The sequence below is a fragment of the Saimiri boliviensis genome, chromosome 15 (assembly GCF_048565385.1).
Source record: "Saimiri boliviensis isolate mSaiBol1 chromosome 15, mSaiBol1.pri, whole genome shotgun sequence".
Classification (NCBI taxonomy): Eukaryota; Metazoa; Chordata; class Mammalia; order Primates; family Cebidae; genus Saimiri; species Saimiri boliviensis.
The window spans coordinates 44843545-44860219 of record NC_133463.1 but is presented as its reverse complement, the minus strand read 5'-3'; the positions used below and the strand labels follow the sequence as shown (position 1 = coordinate 44860219).

The following is a 16675-nucleotide window of genomic DNA, read 5'->3' as shown; positions in this document are numbered from 1 at the left end:
TCCAGGTCCAGATGGATTCACAGCCAAATTCTGCCAGATGTACAAAGACAAGCTGGTACCATTCCAATTGAAACTATTTCAAACAATACAAAAAGAGGGAATCCTCCCTAACTCTATGAGATCAACATTATCCTGATACCCAAACCTGGCAGAGACAAAACTAAAAAAACTACAGGCCAATATCCATGATGAACATTGACACAAAAATCTTCAATAAAATACTGGCGAACAGATTGCAACAGCACATCAAAAAGGTTATCCATCACGATCAAGTAGGCTTCATTCTGGGGATGCAAGGCTGGTTCAACATACACAAGTCTATAAATGTAATTCACTGCATAAACAGAACCAAAGACAAAACCACGCGATTATCTCAATAAATGCAGAGAAGGCCTTTGACAAAATTCAACAGCCCTTTATACTAAAAACTCTCAAACTAGGTATTGATGGAACATATCTCAAAATAATAAAAGCTATTTACAACAAACCCACAGCCAATATCATACTGAATGGGCAAAAACTGGAAGCATTCCCTTTGAAATGTGGCACTAGACAAGGATGCCCTCTCTCACCACTCCTATTCAATATAATATTGGAAGTTCTAGCCATAGCAGTCAGGCAAGAAAAAGAAATAAAGGGTATTCAATTAGGAAACGAGGAAGTTAAATTGTCTCTGTTTGCAGATGACATGATTGTATATCTAGAAGACCCCATCATCTCAGTCCCAAATCTCCTAAAACCAATAAGCAACTTCAGCAAAGTCTCAGGATACAAAATCAATGTGCAAAAATCACAAGCATTCCTATACACCAATAACAGACTTAAAGAGAGCCAAATCAAGAACAAACTGCCATTCACAATTGCTACAAAGAAAATAAAATACCTAGGAATACAACTAACAAAGAACGCAAAGGACCTCTTCAAGGAGAACTACAAGCCACTGCTCAATGAAATAAGAGAGGACACAAACAGATGGAGAAACAGTCCATGTTCATGGTTAGAAAGAATCAGTATTGTGAAAATGGCCATACTTCCCAAAGTAATTTATAGATTCAAAGCTATCCCCATCAAGCTACCAATGACCTTCTTCACAGAACTGGAAAAAACCACCTTAAACTTCATATGGAACCAAAAGAGAGCCTGCATAGCCAAGTCAATTCTAAGCAAAAAGAACAAAGCTGGAGGCATCACACTACCTGATTCCAAACTATACTACAAGGCTACAATAATCAAAATAGCATGGTACTGGTACCAAAACAGAGATATAGACCAATGGAACAGAACAGAGGCCTTGGAGGCAATGCCACACATCTACAACCATCTGATGTTTGACAAAAACAAGCAATGGGGAAAGGAGTCCCTGTTTAATAAACGGTGTTGGGAAAACTGGAAAACTGGCTAGCCATGTGCAGAAAGCAGAAACTGGACCCATTCCTGACACCTTACACTAAAATTAACTCCAGATGGATTAAAGACTTAAACATAAGACCTAACAGCATAAAAACCCTAGAAGAAAATCTAGGCAAAACCATTCAGGACATAGGCATAGGCAAGGACTTCATGACTAAAACACCAAAAGCATTGGCAACAAAAGCCAAAATAGACAAATGGGACCTAATTAAACTCCAGAGCTTCTGTACAGCAAAAGAAACAATCATTAGAGTGAACTGGCAGCCAACAGAATGGGAAAAAATTTTTGCAATCTACCCCTCTGACAAAGGGCTAATATCCAGAATCTACAAATAACTAAAACAGATTTACAAGAAAAAACAAAAAAAAGCCCTTTCAAACGTGGGCGAAGGATATGAACAGACACTTTACAAAAGAAGACATATATGAGACCAACAAACATATGAAAAATGCTCATCACTGGTCACTAGAGGAATGCAAATCAAAACTACATTGAGATACCACCTCACGCCAGATAGAATGGTGATCATTAAAAAATCTGGAGACAACAGATGCTGGAGAGGATATGGAGAAATAGGAACACTTTTACACTGTTGGTGGGAGTGCAAATTAGTTCAACTATTGTGGAAGACAGTGTGGTGATTCCTCAGGGACCTAAAAATAGAAATTCCATTTGACCCAGCAATCCCATTACTAGGTGTATATCCAAAGGATTATAAATCATTCTACTATAAGGACACATGCACACGAATGTTCATTTCAGCACTGTTTACAATAGCGAAGACTTGGAACCAATCCAAATGCCCACTGATGATTGGACAGGGAAAATGTGGCACATATACACCATGGAATACTATGCAGCCATTAAAAACGATGAATTCATGTCCTTTGTAGGGACATAGATGAACCTGGAAACCATCATTCTCAGCAAACTGACACAAGAACAGAAAATCAAACACCGCATGTTCTCACTCATAGGAGGGTGATGAACAATGAGAACATATGGATACAGGGAGGGGAACATCATACACTGGGATCTGCAGGGGGAAACTAGGGGAGGGACAGCAGGTGGTGGGGAGTTGGGGAGAGATAACATTGGGAGAAATGCCAGATATAGGTGATGGGGAGGAAGGCAGCAAACCACATTGCCATGTATGTACCTATGCAACAATCTTGCATGTTCTTCGCATGTACCCCCAAACCTAAAATGCAATAAAATATATATTTTTAAAAAAGAGGCTTCTGCAGTATTCCAGGCAAAAACATACTGGTGGTTTAGACTAGGTATGGGGGCAGTGATGGGGAAGGGCTGAATTCCTGTTGTTTAGAGGCACAGCCTAGGACTTGTGGGTTGGGATGGAGCACAAAGAAAATGGCATCTTTAGATGAATTAAGGATGAATTGAGGATTCAAGGATGTATACCAGGTTCTGGCTCAGATGGCTGGAGGGACAGTGGTACTACTTTCTGAGTTGAGAAAGCTGAGGAAGCAGCAGGGTGGGAGAGGCATAAGAACTGGCTTTTGAAAATTCCAGGAACAGAGTTTGAGGAATATGGATGATCTCTGACTGTTTTGTGCTGCCATCAGAGTACCTGAGACTGGATGATTTATAATGAGCAGAAATTTATTTCCTACAGTTCTAGAGGCTGGAAAGTCCAAGGTTGAGGGGCCTGCATGTGACAATGGCCTTCTTGCTGTGTTATTCCAGGGCAAAGGGTGGAAGGGTAACAGTGCACTTAAGAGAAGGCCGAACTTGTTTTTATAACAAACCCATTCTCTTGATAATGACATAATCCATTCATGACAGTAGAGTTCTCTTGACTCATCACCTCTTAAAGGTTCTACCTCTCAACACTGTTGCATTGGGGATTAAATTTCCAACACAGGAGCTTTGGGGGACGCTTTCAGACCAGAGTATGAATCTCCTGCAGGAATGACCCCTCGCCAAACGCCTTCTTCCTGCTAATGGCTCTCTGAACTCTAGAGTTCAGTACATGCGTTTCTACAGGGTACAACGTAGCAAGACACAGGACCCACTTCAAACTTTCCTATGTGGCTTAGTTCAATGGGAGGCTCAATATGACATGTGAATTTTTCTTGAGACTTTTAGTGGCAAGAGAGTCATGTTTCAGCTTATTATTTTAGTTGAGGATGAGGGTGGAGAAACCAAGGGAGTAACTGGGGCAGTCACCTACCATTTATTCAGTGCTTGCGAATGTGGAAGACAGGCAAGTAGATACCTCTCTGAATTCTCACAGCAAGCTTGCAAAATAAACGATCTATATCTACATCTTACAGATAGAGAAATTTAGGTTTTGAGAAGGGAAGTGTCCTGCAGAGCATCCCAGAGGTAAAAGTAGCAGAAGTAATTTGCTGAGAGCCTGCTATATAAGCCAAGTGTCTTCCATATGTTATTTTAATCTTCACAACTGCCCTGTCATAGCCATCATTTTCATTTTATAGACGAGGACATGGAGAAGTTAAGTGCACTGTCCAGGCTATTCAGTTAGTAAACGGTGGACTCAGGATTTGAACACCGTTGTCTGACGTGAACATAGCTTGCCTTGGACTCGCTTCTGAATGACGTCAAAGCCCTGCTTTTTGCACTCTTCCATCCTGCCACATCATTGGTGGGAGTGATGTGTGTCCTAAAATAGAGCTCCATAAAGCAAATACTCTCTCTTCTAGTGGTCTCTGCATTTCAATTGATTTCTTAACCATTTCTAAGTTCTATTTTGTGGCATGTTTTATAAAGCATATAATATATTTGGGCAGTAGTACAATATGATAATTCTAATTAAATAAAATTATTGGTCTATATGTCCATAGTTTGTCTACTGGTTAAGTGTGGCCTCAGAAGAGTCTGAAGAATTCTAAATTATAGTCTATAAAAATTGTGGCTGGGCGCGGTGGCTCAAGCCTGTAATCCCAGCACTTTGGGAGGCCGAAGTGGGTGGATCATGAGGTCAAGAGATCGAGACCATCCTGGTCCATATGGTGAAACCCCATCTCTACTAAAAATACAAAAAAAATTAGCTGGGCATGGTGGCATGTGCCTGTAGTCCCAGCTGCTCGGGAGGCTGAGGCAGGAGAATTGCCTGAACCCAGGAGGCAGAGGTTGCGGTGAGCCAAGATCGCGTCATTGCACTCCAGCCTGGGTAACAAGAGTGAAACTCTGTCTCAAAAAAAAAAAAAAAAAAAAAAAAAAAAAAAAAAAAAAAAAATTGTGGCTAATCTCTCCCAATGTGTTGAGTATATCTGTGTTACAGGAATGAATTCTAAACGGGGAGGAGCCACTTTCCCTGACCCCTGTTATACAGTGCTGATACACAGTAAAGGGAGCAATGATGGTAAGAGATCTGCAATGTCAGCCACATGCCAGGCACTGGGTGAATGACACAACTCAGTAAGGTAGTACTAGAGTAGAGGATATTACTTTGGAAGGGTCACATGGCATTCACAAATGCCAGAGCCAGGATTTGCAAGTAAGTCTCACACTAGAGATGCTGTGCCCTTCTGTAAATATGCAGGAGAAATTTCTTTTCTTGTAATTTTTTCTTAAGAGGGGGAAAAAAGGCCTCTGGCTTGATTTTAACCTCATATAATTCTGTACCTTCCCTCAAGGCATTAAAAAAGAAACCTCAAACCAGCTAAGCATTTGACAATTAAGCTCTGCTGTTTCATCTTTGGAGACCCTCCCCGACAGCCTGAAGCCTTCTAGAACTGCTCTTGGATAGCAGGTTGACTAGCTCATACTTACTTGCTTAGTGGCTGTTACAGATTGAATTTTTGTGTCCTTCAAATTCATATGATGAAGCTCTAATTCCCAGTGTCGGTGTATTTGGACACAGGGTCTTTAAGGAGGTCATTAAGGTTAAATGAGGTCATAAGGGTGGGGCCCTGATCCAACATGATTAGTGTCCTTATAAGAACATTATAAGGACACTAATAATTATAAGGTCTCTCTCTCTCTCTCTCTCTCTCTCTCTCTCTTTCTCCCCCTCTCCGCCCCCCAAGCACCAAAGCAGGAAGAGGTCTTCACCAGAACTGAATTGGCCAACACCTTGATTTGGACTTCTAGCCTCTAGAACTCTGAAGAAATAAATTTCTGTTGTTTAAGCTGTCAAGTCTATGGTATTTTATGGCAGCCTTGAGCCGATTAATAAAGGGGCCAAAAGCTCTTAGTTTTCTGTCATGAAAATAGAGAAAGAAATGTAGATAATTAGGAGAAAAGGCAGGTCATTAGGGAAAAACATGTCAAAGAAAGTTGTAATTAAGGATGTTCTCTTTCTAACCCTTCTCCCCACAGCCTTAGGCTACAAAAGACTGAACTTCCAGTTACAGTTGTTAAATATGCAATTCAGCTTTCTCCGATACATACCTCCAAGAAGAGGTCTTACCCAGGGAACTTATTAAAACCCAACGTTCAGGAAATCTAGCATAGGCAAATGAATAAATAAAAACCTGCAACCCTTGGGATTTTTCAGAAAGGGATTTTTCCCATTTTCTAGAAGTGTACAGAAGCATCCTTTCTAGAAGTGTACAGAAGTGGGAGAAAAGTAAACTCTAAACAGTTGACAACCTCAGGGTATTGTTTTAGAGTACAAGGAAAAAGGTATTTTTTTTTGAAAAGCATTTTAAAACATGCAAACTTCTCGATTCTTCAGTTTGGATACAATTGAAGCCACCATTAATACAAATTCATTATAACTTACAACTTTAGAGATTTGGTCTGAAAACCCTATTATACCTAATTTAGAGGGTAAGAATTCACATATTCTTAAATTCCACCTGGCTTGCCATCTTCTAGGGGCTGGACTGGCACTCTTGGGGCATTCAGGGACAGTTGCTGGCACCCTGTCCATGGGTGTGCAACAGTCCTGCATCTGTGTGGGTGGGCTGTCATGAGAGCTAGCCCACCAGGAGGAGGAGGACAGCAAGCACCTGCTGATTGTTTTTTTTCAAAGCATGGCCAGAGAGTTTAGCAACATAAAGAACATTCTTAGTTGTAGCCTTTTTTTTTTTTTTTTTTTTTTTTTTTTTTAAATCAGATAGGAGCAATCAGGGTGTTGGAAGTCCTGATTACGCAGAGACGTTAATCATGCTTCACGCATCTCCAATCATCATGTTCTATCTGCCCTCCAAAAGAGGAACAGGTAAGGATTATCCCACCTGACGATAGTTGTAGCCTTCTTGTCTTTCTAGAGTAAAAAGCCTTTGAAAATTACACCCCACCCTTATTTTATCTTTAAATAGGAATGGCAAGCTTGACTGCCAAAATTAATCTGAAGTCTTTGCTGAAACTAGTTACACAATCAGCAAGATTGGGAATTCTCTGGTGAAAAAATAAATTAGAAGCTTTCAGCCGGCCATAGTGGCTCAAGCCCATAATCCTAGCACTTTGGGAGGCTGAGGTGGTGGGTGGATTGCTTGAACTCAGGAGTTCAAGACCAGCCTGGGCCATGTGGGAAAACCCCATCTCTACTAAAAATTCAAAAATTAGCCAGGTGTGGTGGTATACATCTATAGTCCCAGCTACTCAGGAAGCTGAAGTGGGGAAGATGACCTGAGCCCAGGGAGGTTGAGGCTACAGTGAGCCGTGATGGCGCCACTGTGCTCTAGCCTGGGTGATGGATTGAGACCCTGTCTCAGGGAAGAAAAAAAAAATATCACATAGGATTTTAGTGGAATACCTACTTAACCCAGCTACGGAATATTTTATATATCGTATGCATATACTTTCTGTCAAAGCTTTTGTCTAGAATGTCCCAGGTAACCAACACAGAGTGAAATGAGGGATTCTGTAAAAAATCTAGGGCACTGAAATGAGAGTAGAAATATACAGTGTCTGTAGCAGATTTTTAACATTCCATTGTTGAAAAACAAATGATATAACGTGTCCCGGCTGGTATCCTACTGTGTAAGACATATAAGAACCATGGAGGACATGCAGCTAGTAAATAGCTCCTCCGAATGATTTCCCTATACTTCAGAAGAAAATTTAATTAGAAAAGCAAAGGGGAAAAACATTACAGCTTAGTCACAGGTAGTCTGAAAGAGGTCTGAACTGGGCTGTTTTATCTACATGCTATAGTACCAGATGAGCAACATGGTGTATGCTTCCCATACACCATGGAAAATTCTTCCCAAGTCAAAGGCATGAATTAATAGGATGCAGAATAGACAGTCTCAATAATTCTTTAACTATGGCTGCCATTTTAGGTTAATACAGAGAGGCTGTCTCGAAAGTGATATCAAGAGCCACTCTGGGTCTTTTTATGGCTACCAAAAAAAAGGCCCCAAACAGACAGATTGTTAACCTCTGACACCCACATCAGTGGATCAGTGTTCTTGCCAGAAGCAAAACTAATACTGACATGTCTAAGCTGCTCTCTTCTAGTGTCTACTAACAAGATCACTCTTGCAGAGCTACCAGAAGTTACACTATTCAATGAAAATACAACTTTAAAAATGACTCCAGACCCATGGTATTGTTTACAAATCACATTCCCAGAGTCTTTTCTGGAAGTCACCATTTCCCAAATTGCTTCCAGCAGTATGCTTTTTATTGTTGGCTATTCCTCTATGGAATTTAATAAATATTCATCAACAGAGCACAGCATAATTCATTCAGCCACTTTCATTTTTATCAGCTCCACAGAAGCCTTAAGACTTTGCTGGAAACCTCTGGGAGTTGCCAGTGGTTGACAATAAGAAGCTTTTGTGAGGTCCTTGGGGAGGGGGTGGAGAAGAGAAAATAAGGTTAACATCTGTTATCATAAGCCACTTCCTGAACCTCATCAGGAGTTATATACCACTGTGAATGTCAACAGTGTGCATGTCTATGGCAATTTGTGATAAACTATTAAAAAACCCAATATATTTTAAAATGATTGGTTAGGAATCAAGTTAATTCACAGTGATTTATCAGACATGAATCATTTAGCATGTCAAATCAATTCTTATGTCCTACTTAATTCTGATTGCATATTTCAGCATTCATTTATTTTCAGATTATCCATCAGCATGGATTATTCAGACTTTGAAAGAAGAAATGATTTTAATGTATTTTTTGAGCCTTTAAAATCACACATGGAACAATATTTCCTAAGTCATACATTTTATAGTTGCTTATAATGATAAATACTATTTTTTCCACACAAGATCTGAGTTCAGCTATTAATTTTATAGTCTTTTGGAAACAAATACACTATCAACACAAAAAACCTTGATATATTTTCAACAAGTTGTTTATGAACCATTAAAACTTTCTTCTAGTTTTCTGAAACACCAGTCAACACCTTTCTGCAGAGAAGTGATACCTGCTGATGAGTTTACAAATATCATGTAAGAAATATACTACTTCTGGCATTCTGATGTTTCTATTTTTCTGGCATGCCTCTATTTGTTCTCTAAATTTATTCTATATTGGCTTTGACCAGATTTTTGGCTTTTTTTTTTTTTTTTTTTTTCCTACTTACTGGAATGCCTGTGAAAGTGACCGGAGGAGATTGCCAGGAAATGCTGAAGCTGCTGCCATTGGGGGTGAACTTGGCTGATCCTGGAATGGTCACAGGGGGTGTGGCCTGTCAAATAAAAAACAGAGAAAGCTGTTATGAAGAAATATTTTCCTTCAGAGACTTAAGCTCTTAATACCAAAGGAGGACCTCAGAAATGGTCTCAGCTATATTAATAACTTAGACTAATTATCTAACAGGAAGAGATTAAACAAGGTTAAAGGGAGCAGCCAGAAATAAACTTCATATATATACCTAAGCAAGCTATCTAAGGTGTAAAAAGAGATGGTTTTTGACTGCTGATTTCTGAAAAGAAATTTTATTATATATACATATGCCTATTTTGGGATACCTGTGAGATACAGTTCTTCACTATAAAATTGGGAAATAGTGCTATACTGTGAGGATGGGTCTAAACTGGTACAATGTTCTTGGGAGGTAATTTGGCAATATGTATCAAAATTCTTAGAATTCTGGGTGTTAGCTATTCCATGTCTAGGAATTCATTCTAAAGAAATGTACACAAGAATGTTCATTGCACAATTATATATTATAAAAAAGAATTGGGGCTGGGCATGGTGGCTTATGCCTGTAATCCCAGCACTTTGAGAGTCAGGAGGAGGATCGCTTGAGCTCAGAGTTAGAGACCAGTGAGGGCAACACAGTGAGACTCTGACTCTATTAAAAATAAAAAAATTAGCCAGGTTTGGTGTTGTGTGCCTGTAGTTGCAGCTACTTCAGAGACTGAGGCAGGAAGATTATGTGAGCCTGGGAGTTCGAGGTTGCAGTGAACTATGATCATGCCACTGTACTCCAGCCTGGCAACATAATGAAACCTTGTCTCAGAACAAAAACAAACAAACAAAAAACTGGAAACAATACAAATGTCCAGTAATAGGGAAGTAGGTAAATAAATCATGATATACCTACAGAGTCCATTCAAAATGTTGTTAAAATGGCATAAAAACAGACACATAAACAGAATGTGGAACAAAACAGGGAACAAAGAAATAAGTCCACATATTTACAGCCAACTGATTTTTGACCAAGGTGATGAGAACATACACTGGGAAAGGACAACCTCTTCTGGAGGTTGATGTCTGATATTAGAGATGTCCAACATCTCTAATATCAGAAAAATGCTGCTGGAAAAACTGGATATCCACATGCAAACACATGAAACTAGAACCCTAGCTCTTGTCATTTACAAACATCAACTCAAAATGGATTAAAGATGTAAATGTAAGACCCTAAACTATAAAACTACTGGAAGAAAGCACAAGAAAAACACTCCAGAACATTTTTATGGCTAAGACTTCAAAAGCATAGGAAGCAAAACCAAAAATAGACAAATGTGACTATATTAAACTAAAAAGCTTCTGCACAACACAAGAAACAATTAACAGAGTGAAGAGACAACCTATTGAAGGGGAGAAAATATTCACAAACTATTCATCTGACAAGAGACTACTAACAACTCAATAGCAAAACCAAATAAATCCTTTAAAAAGTAGGCAAAGGACCTGAATAAAACTTTTTCAAAAGAAGACATACAAATGGCCAATAGATACATCAAAAAATGCTCAACATCTCTAATATCAGAAAAATGCTTATCAAAACCACAATGAGGTATCATCTCACCCTAGTCAGATTGGCTATTACTAAAACGATGAAAAATAACAGATGCTGGTGAGGAAGCAGAGAAAAGGGATCTTTCATATACTATTGGTGAGAATGTAAATTAATACACCTATTATGGAAAGCAGTATGGAGATTTCCTAAAATCTAAAAACAGAACTACCATATAATCTAGCAATCCCACTACTGGATATTTATCTAAAGGAAAGGCAATCAGTGTACCAAAGGGATACCTGCACTCTCAGTTTACTGTGGCACTATTCACAATAACAAAGACAACATGGAATCAGTCTGAGAGTCCATCAACAGATGAAGTAACAAAATGTGGTAAGGACACAATGGAATACTACTCAGCCATGAAAACCAATGATATCCTATCATTTGCAGCCATATGAACAGAACTAGAAGTCATTATGGTAGGTGAAATAAGCGAGGCACATAAAGACAAATATCACATGTTCAGTCATATGTGGGAACTAGAATAATTGATGTCATGGAGGTAGAGAATAAAATGATAGTTACGGGAGGTGGGGAAGGGTGTGATGGGCCATGGTGGGAAGAGATGTTGGTTAAGTAGGTACAAACATACAGTTAGATAGAAAGAATAAGAACTAATGTTGGATTGCGGAGTAGAGTGACTATAGGTAACAACAATGTATTTTTATATTTCAAAATAGCTAGAAGAGAGGACTGGAAATGTTCCCAACTCAGAGAAATGATAAATGCACAAGGTGATTAATATTCAAAATACCCTGATTTGATTATTACATATCCTATACATATAACAAAATCTTATGTGTGCCCCACAAATATGCATAAATATTAGGCATCAATTTTTATTTTATTTATTTATTTATTTATTTTTGAGACGGAGTTTCACTCTTGTTACCCAGGCTGGAGTGCAATGGCGCGATCTCGGCTCACCGCAACCTCTGCCTCCTGGGTTCAGGCAATTCTCCTGCCTCAGCCTCCCGAGTAGCTGGGATCACAGGCACGCGCCACCATGCCCAGCTAATTTTTTGTATTTTTAGTAGAGACGGGGTTTCACCATGTTGACCAGGATGGTCTCGATCTCTTGACTTCGTGATCCACCCGCCTCGGCCTCCCAAAGTGCTGGGATTACAGGCTTGAGCCACCGCGCCCGGCTGCTAGGCATCAATTTTTAAAATGCTATTGTGGAAGACGAAGATTCACTGGCATGGGAAAATGTTCATGATATATTAAATAGAAAAAATACAGTAAAAACAGTTCTGCAACAGATCCCTTTTAAAAACTATATATAAAAACACAGCACAAAGTCTTAAAGTACATACAAAAACTATTAACCAAAGGGCTCTTGGGTCAATGGAATTAGGAATGAATTTTCTTTCTTTACTGTGTTTAATATTTTCTATGCTGAACATTTATAATTTCTATAAACAGAAAAGTTTCAATATTTGTAAGTTTATGCTTTGGGAAGGACCTTCTAGATCAACTAGTGTGTAGTCCAACTTTCTCATTATATAGATGAGCAAAATGATTTAACTAAGTTGGTTCCCGTGATTTCTGACCTAAGTGCAATGGTGATAAATAAAGATGGATGAATTATTCGTGTTGACCAACATAATAAGAGTCAGGAATGAAATTTATTATGCTAATTCAAACATTAGCTCTATTCCATTACTCTTGAGTTTAAGTCTGCTAAATAAGTGGCTAAATTTTTCCTCTATAGGTGTAATTTTCTGATTACAAATATATTTGCTAGCGGCAATGGCTTTGCAACTGGTACACTGGAAAGCATTTTGGAAATACATAGTAAGAGCCATAAACTGTTCATTCATATTACATCCTCTGACTCAATAATTATTCTTCTGAGAATTTAAAGAAAAAATAAACACTACAGGCACAGAGATGTTTACAGTGGAGTTATTAATGATGAAAAATAGGATAGATTACAAAGTAAATATCTAACAATAAGAATGATTAAAACAATTTGGTGTTTCAATTTAATTGGATATTATTTAGTTAAATGAAAAGTTTTTATAAAACAAGCGTGAGAGAACATAATTACAAGTATGTAAAGGAGATTTAAAAAAGTTCAATAAGGTAGTTGAGAATTATGGGGAAAATATCTCTTTTAAACTTGAATGTATTAACATTGTATAAAAACGAAATCAACATTTTTAAAAGAGTTAATGGCCAGGTAGGGTGTCTCAAGCCTATAATCAGCGCTTCAGGAGGTCAGTGTGGAGGATTGCTTGAGGACAGGAGTTTGAGACCAGCCTGGGCAACATAGTGATAACTCGTCTCTACAAAAAAATTTAATTAGTTGCATGTGGTAGTGCACACCTGTAGTCCCAGGTACTTGGAAGGCCGAGGCGGGAGAATTGCTTAAGCCCAGGAATTGGAGACTGCAGTGAACTGCACTCCAGCCTGAGAGAGTGAGACCCCGTATCAAAAAAACCCACGTAATTTCTGGGGGAAAAAAAGGAGTTTTACCCATGTCCTAAATTTGCAGGCTTTGTCGCTAAGGTCTTGTCAGACTTTAGCACGACTCAGCATTCCCTGGAGGGCCTGTTAAAACAGAACACAGGGTTGGTGGGGCGGGCGGTGGGGGGGACACACAGAAGAGGGTGAGGGGTGGTCCCAAGAATTTACATTTCTAACAAGTTCCCAGGTGATGCTGGCACTGTTGATTTGCAGAATACTGAGAACCACTACTCTAAGATGCTTAATTATCCATTTAGAAGGCAGGGCATGAAGTCCCAGATTTGGAGTATGATTCTGCCATTGTGCCAAAGCTTTCCAATGCTTGCTTGCTTTTTATTTTTTTGAGACAGGGTCTTACTCTGTCACCCAGGCTGGAGTGCAGTGGAGTGCAGTGGTCACAGCTCACTGCAGCTTCAACCCTCCTGGGCTCAGGTGATCCTCCCACCTAAGCCTCCCAAATAGCTGGGACTACAGGGATGTGCCACCTTGCCTGGCTAATTTTTGTATTTTTTTGTAGATATGGGGTCTCACCATGTTTCCCAGGCTGATCTAGAACTGAATTCAAGCGATCCACTTGCCTTGGCCTCCCAAAGCGCTAGGATTACAGGCACAAGCCACTGTGCCTGGCCTTATTTAAAAAAATAATTATGTAATGTGTCAGGCACCATTTTGAGGGTTCTGTAACATTAGGGATTTTTATCATCATAACCGCCTCTATGGGATGGAATCTGCAGGCAGCACTGAACAATCTGAGACTAGACCATAGGACCCCATCTGTGTGAGTTCTTGGCTTTAAAGGGAGAAAAAAAGAAAGAAAGCTACCGGGCTGCTGTGTGTGATGCTGTTTTTCCACTGAGTAATCTTTTACTCATAGGCCAGATGGCCACTGGTTTTGGTCAAGGTCAAAGTGATTGCTCTCACAGTCCCCTGCAAGTCACCTGGTAAGCATGGTCAGTGTGCACGAGGTAGAGGGTGGTGGGAGCTGAGCGGCTCAAGGGCGTCATCAACTTAGTCTCCGTTTTGGCACAAGGAGTTTCTGTTCGGCTTGAGTCTGGGATGGGGAAAGTAGGAGGCGAAGCCAGGGACTGGGAAGGTGAGACTGGGGCCAGGCTGCTCAGCCCGTCTGCCACTGAGTCTGTGTTGAGCTTGATCTCAGTGTAGTAAAAATCCTCTTCTCCATCACTGTAGTCAGAATCCCCAACACGCCTAATGCAAAAGAGAGTAAAACAATCATACTAAGCCAGTCTGTTTTCTTGTCTTGAAATCTTGCACATGCTTTTCCCCTCTGTCTGGAATTCTTTTCTTCCCTCTTGTCTGCCTTGCAAACTCTTGCTTATCCTGCGGCACTCAGTTACCAATGTCTACTTCCAGGGACCCCTTCCTTGATGCCTTAAAGCAATTCATTAATTAATTCATTCACTCATTCAATTATTCATCAATGATTTACTGAAAATCTATGTTCAGGCACCATTCCAGGGTCTCCTGATAATACATACATATATATATATATATATATATATATATATATATATTATATTAAATATGAAAATATAGACTCTGCCCTGATAGAACTTATAATGGGAACTTATAGGCAGACAAGAAACCCATAAATAAATAGATATTTAATAAGTGGGAGCTAAATAATGTATATCCATGGACATAGAAAGTGAAATAATAGACATTAGAGACTTCAAAAGGGGGAGAGCGGGAGGGAGGCAGAGATGAGAAATGACCTACGGGGCACCATGTTGACTATTTGGGTGCTGGTTAGACTAGAAGCCCAGACTTCACCCCTGTGGTGCAAAATAGCCAGGTAACAAAACCGCACGTGTACCCTTCAATCTATGAAAATAAAAAGAGATGAAAAAATTTAAAAAAAATTAAAAAAAGAAATAGATATTTAATATATCTGGTGTTACTAAGTCCTAGAAAGAAAAACTCAGCAGTGTAACAGTTGTTAAGCAGGATCAGTGATGGTGAGTGCTATTTTAAATAGAGTGGCCAGAGGAAGCCTCTCTGAGAAGGCGCTGTCTGAGCAGAGACCTGCCTGGATGAAGCTGGGGAGAGACCATGGTGGCACCCGTGGGGAGGATACACCAGGGAGGAGTGACACAGAGCCCTCAGGTAGGCAGGCCTGGCAGAGAGGCCAGAGGCTAGAGCTTGGGACACCAGAGAGTGACGGGCAGAGTCAGAACAGGGCAGAGGCAAGGTCATCCAGGGCCTGTGACCCACGGCGATGGCTTTGGCTTGCATTTGAATGTGGTGGAAGCCACCGGGGGTTTTCAGAACTCTAACTTAATTTAAAAAGGATCACTCTGTATACTGTCTGGGAAATAGAAGACAGACAAGAGCAAAGGCAGAGCCACTGAGGAGCTGCGGTCAGCAATATTCCAGAGGAGCAGGGCAGGCCAGCGGTGCAAAGGCCGAGACATTAAGTCCCAGGTGTATTCTAAAGGTTAGGAGTTAGGACTTCACTCCTGTTAGTGCTCTGTGCTTCCTCTGAAGTGTGTTTACTCATTCCTTTTGTTAATCACTGGGTACCTGTCTGCATTTTTTTAAACCTCTTTGTCGCCTCACTATGACTGATTCTCTAGGGATGTGTTTTGTTCATCCTGTGTCACTCCACACATATCGGTGTATTTGGCAGAGGGTAGGTACCTAGTAAATGTTGCCTGAATGAATGAGCGAATGAGTGAATGAATGGAGCTGAGGTGGTTGCAGCACAGTGATAAAGAGAATGGATTTTTGAGTTAGACTTCCTAGGTTCAAACCCTGACTCCTACACATTCTAGTTGTGTGCATGATTTTGGCAGCCTACATGTAGCCCCTGTTCCTCAGTTTCCCCACTTATAAAATGGGGATAATTAATTATAGTACTTGATTATTGTGATGATTAAGCTAATAAATACAGGGTGCTTAAAAGAGGAACTGACACAATATAAACACTATGTAAAGTGCCTATTAAACAAAAACAAAACTGTGTTAGAAGGTCTCAATTTTCACCATCACCAGGAGAAGTAGCTTCTTAGGTGTTCTCACAGTTCCTCTCCCTGAAACATAGAACATTGTACTTTTCCACAGAAAGTTTTGGAGTAAAATAAAATAACTCTCCATAATGTCAGAAAACGTGTATTTGATGATTCGTGAGTTTATAGAGAAGTTGTGCTTCTTGTCTCTAGAAACCTGGTTTTCTGGGATGGCTGGGCAGAGAGCGGGTATCCCCTCATTGCCACAGCAGATCACTGACTCAGAACATACCTTTTCCCTACTAATGAGCTCTGCAGAGAACCTAACATAAAAATCTACACCTCACCTCTTCCCAGGTCTGTTTGTTCAAATCAGTGGCTTGTCCCAGACCAGCTCCATTTCCCCTGAGCTCCCAGGTTGAGGTGCCTCAGGAGGTGTCTTTGCACTGTATCAGGTCTGTCTGGGCTTGGCCATGTGACCAGCATCCCATTAAAGACCCCAGAGAGTGGGAAGAAGAACGAGTGTCTGTTCTATTCCTGTCCCCACTTCCTTTCCAGTTAAAGGCAGGCTGAGTTGCTGCTGGCTGCCAAGTGCTCCTAATAGACACACAGGCCTGGGGCACATTGTGTGTCCCACGTGGGGATAAATCAGGACCAGCCCCTGGTGTAGAAGAA

At 40.2% G+C, this 16675-nt stretch overlaps 1 protein-coding gene and 1 non-coding gene across 2 annotated transcripts in view; both read right to left on the bottom strand.

Annotated features, from left to right (window-relative positions):
* The window catches only part of ZNF704 (zinc finger protein 704), a 237108-nt gene that overhangs the window by 20890 nt on the left and 199543 nt on the right, over window positions 1–16675 (bottom strand). The window contains exons 6-7 of the mRNA XM_039464620.2: window positions 13973–14240; window positions 8892–8996 (exon numbers count right to left, since the gene is read on the bottom strand). Of these exons, the coding sequence (XP_039320554.1) occupies window positions 8892–8996; window positions 13973–14240 (373 nt within the window). The remainder of the gene's footprint in view (window positions 1–8891; window positions 8997–13972; window positions 14241–16675) is intronic.
* LOC120362426 (U8 small nucleolar RNA) lies at window positions 6457–6589 on the bottom strand. The gene has a single exon (XR_005578333.1). It is a non-coding gene; the product is annotated as a U8 small nucleolar RNA (small nucleolar RNA).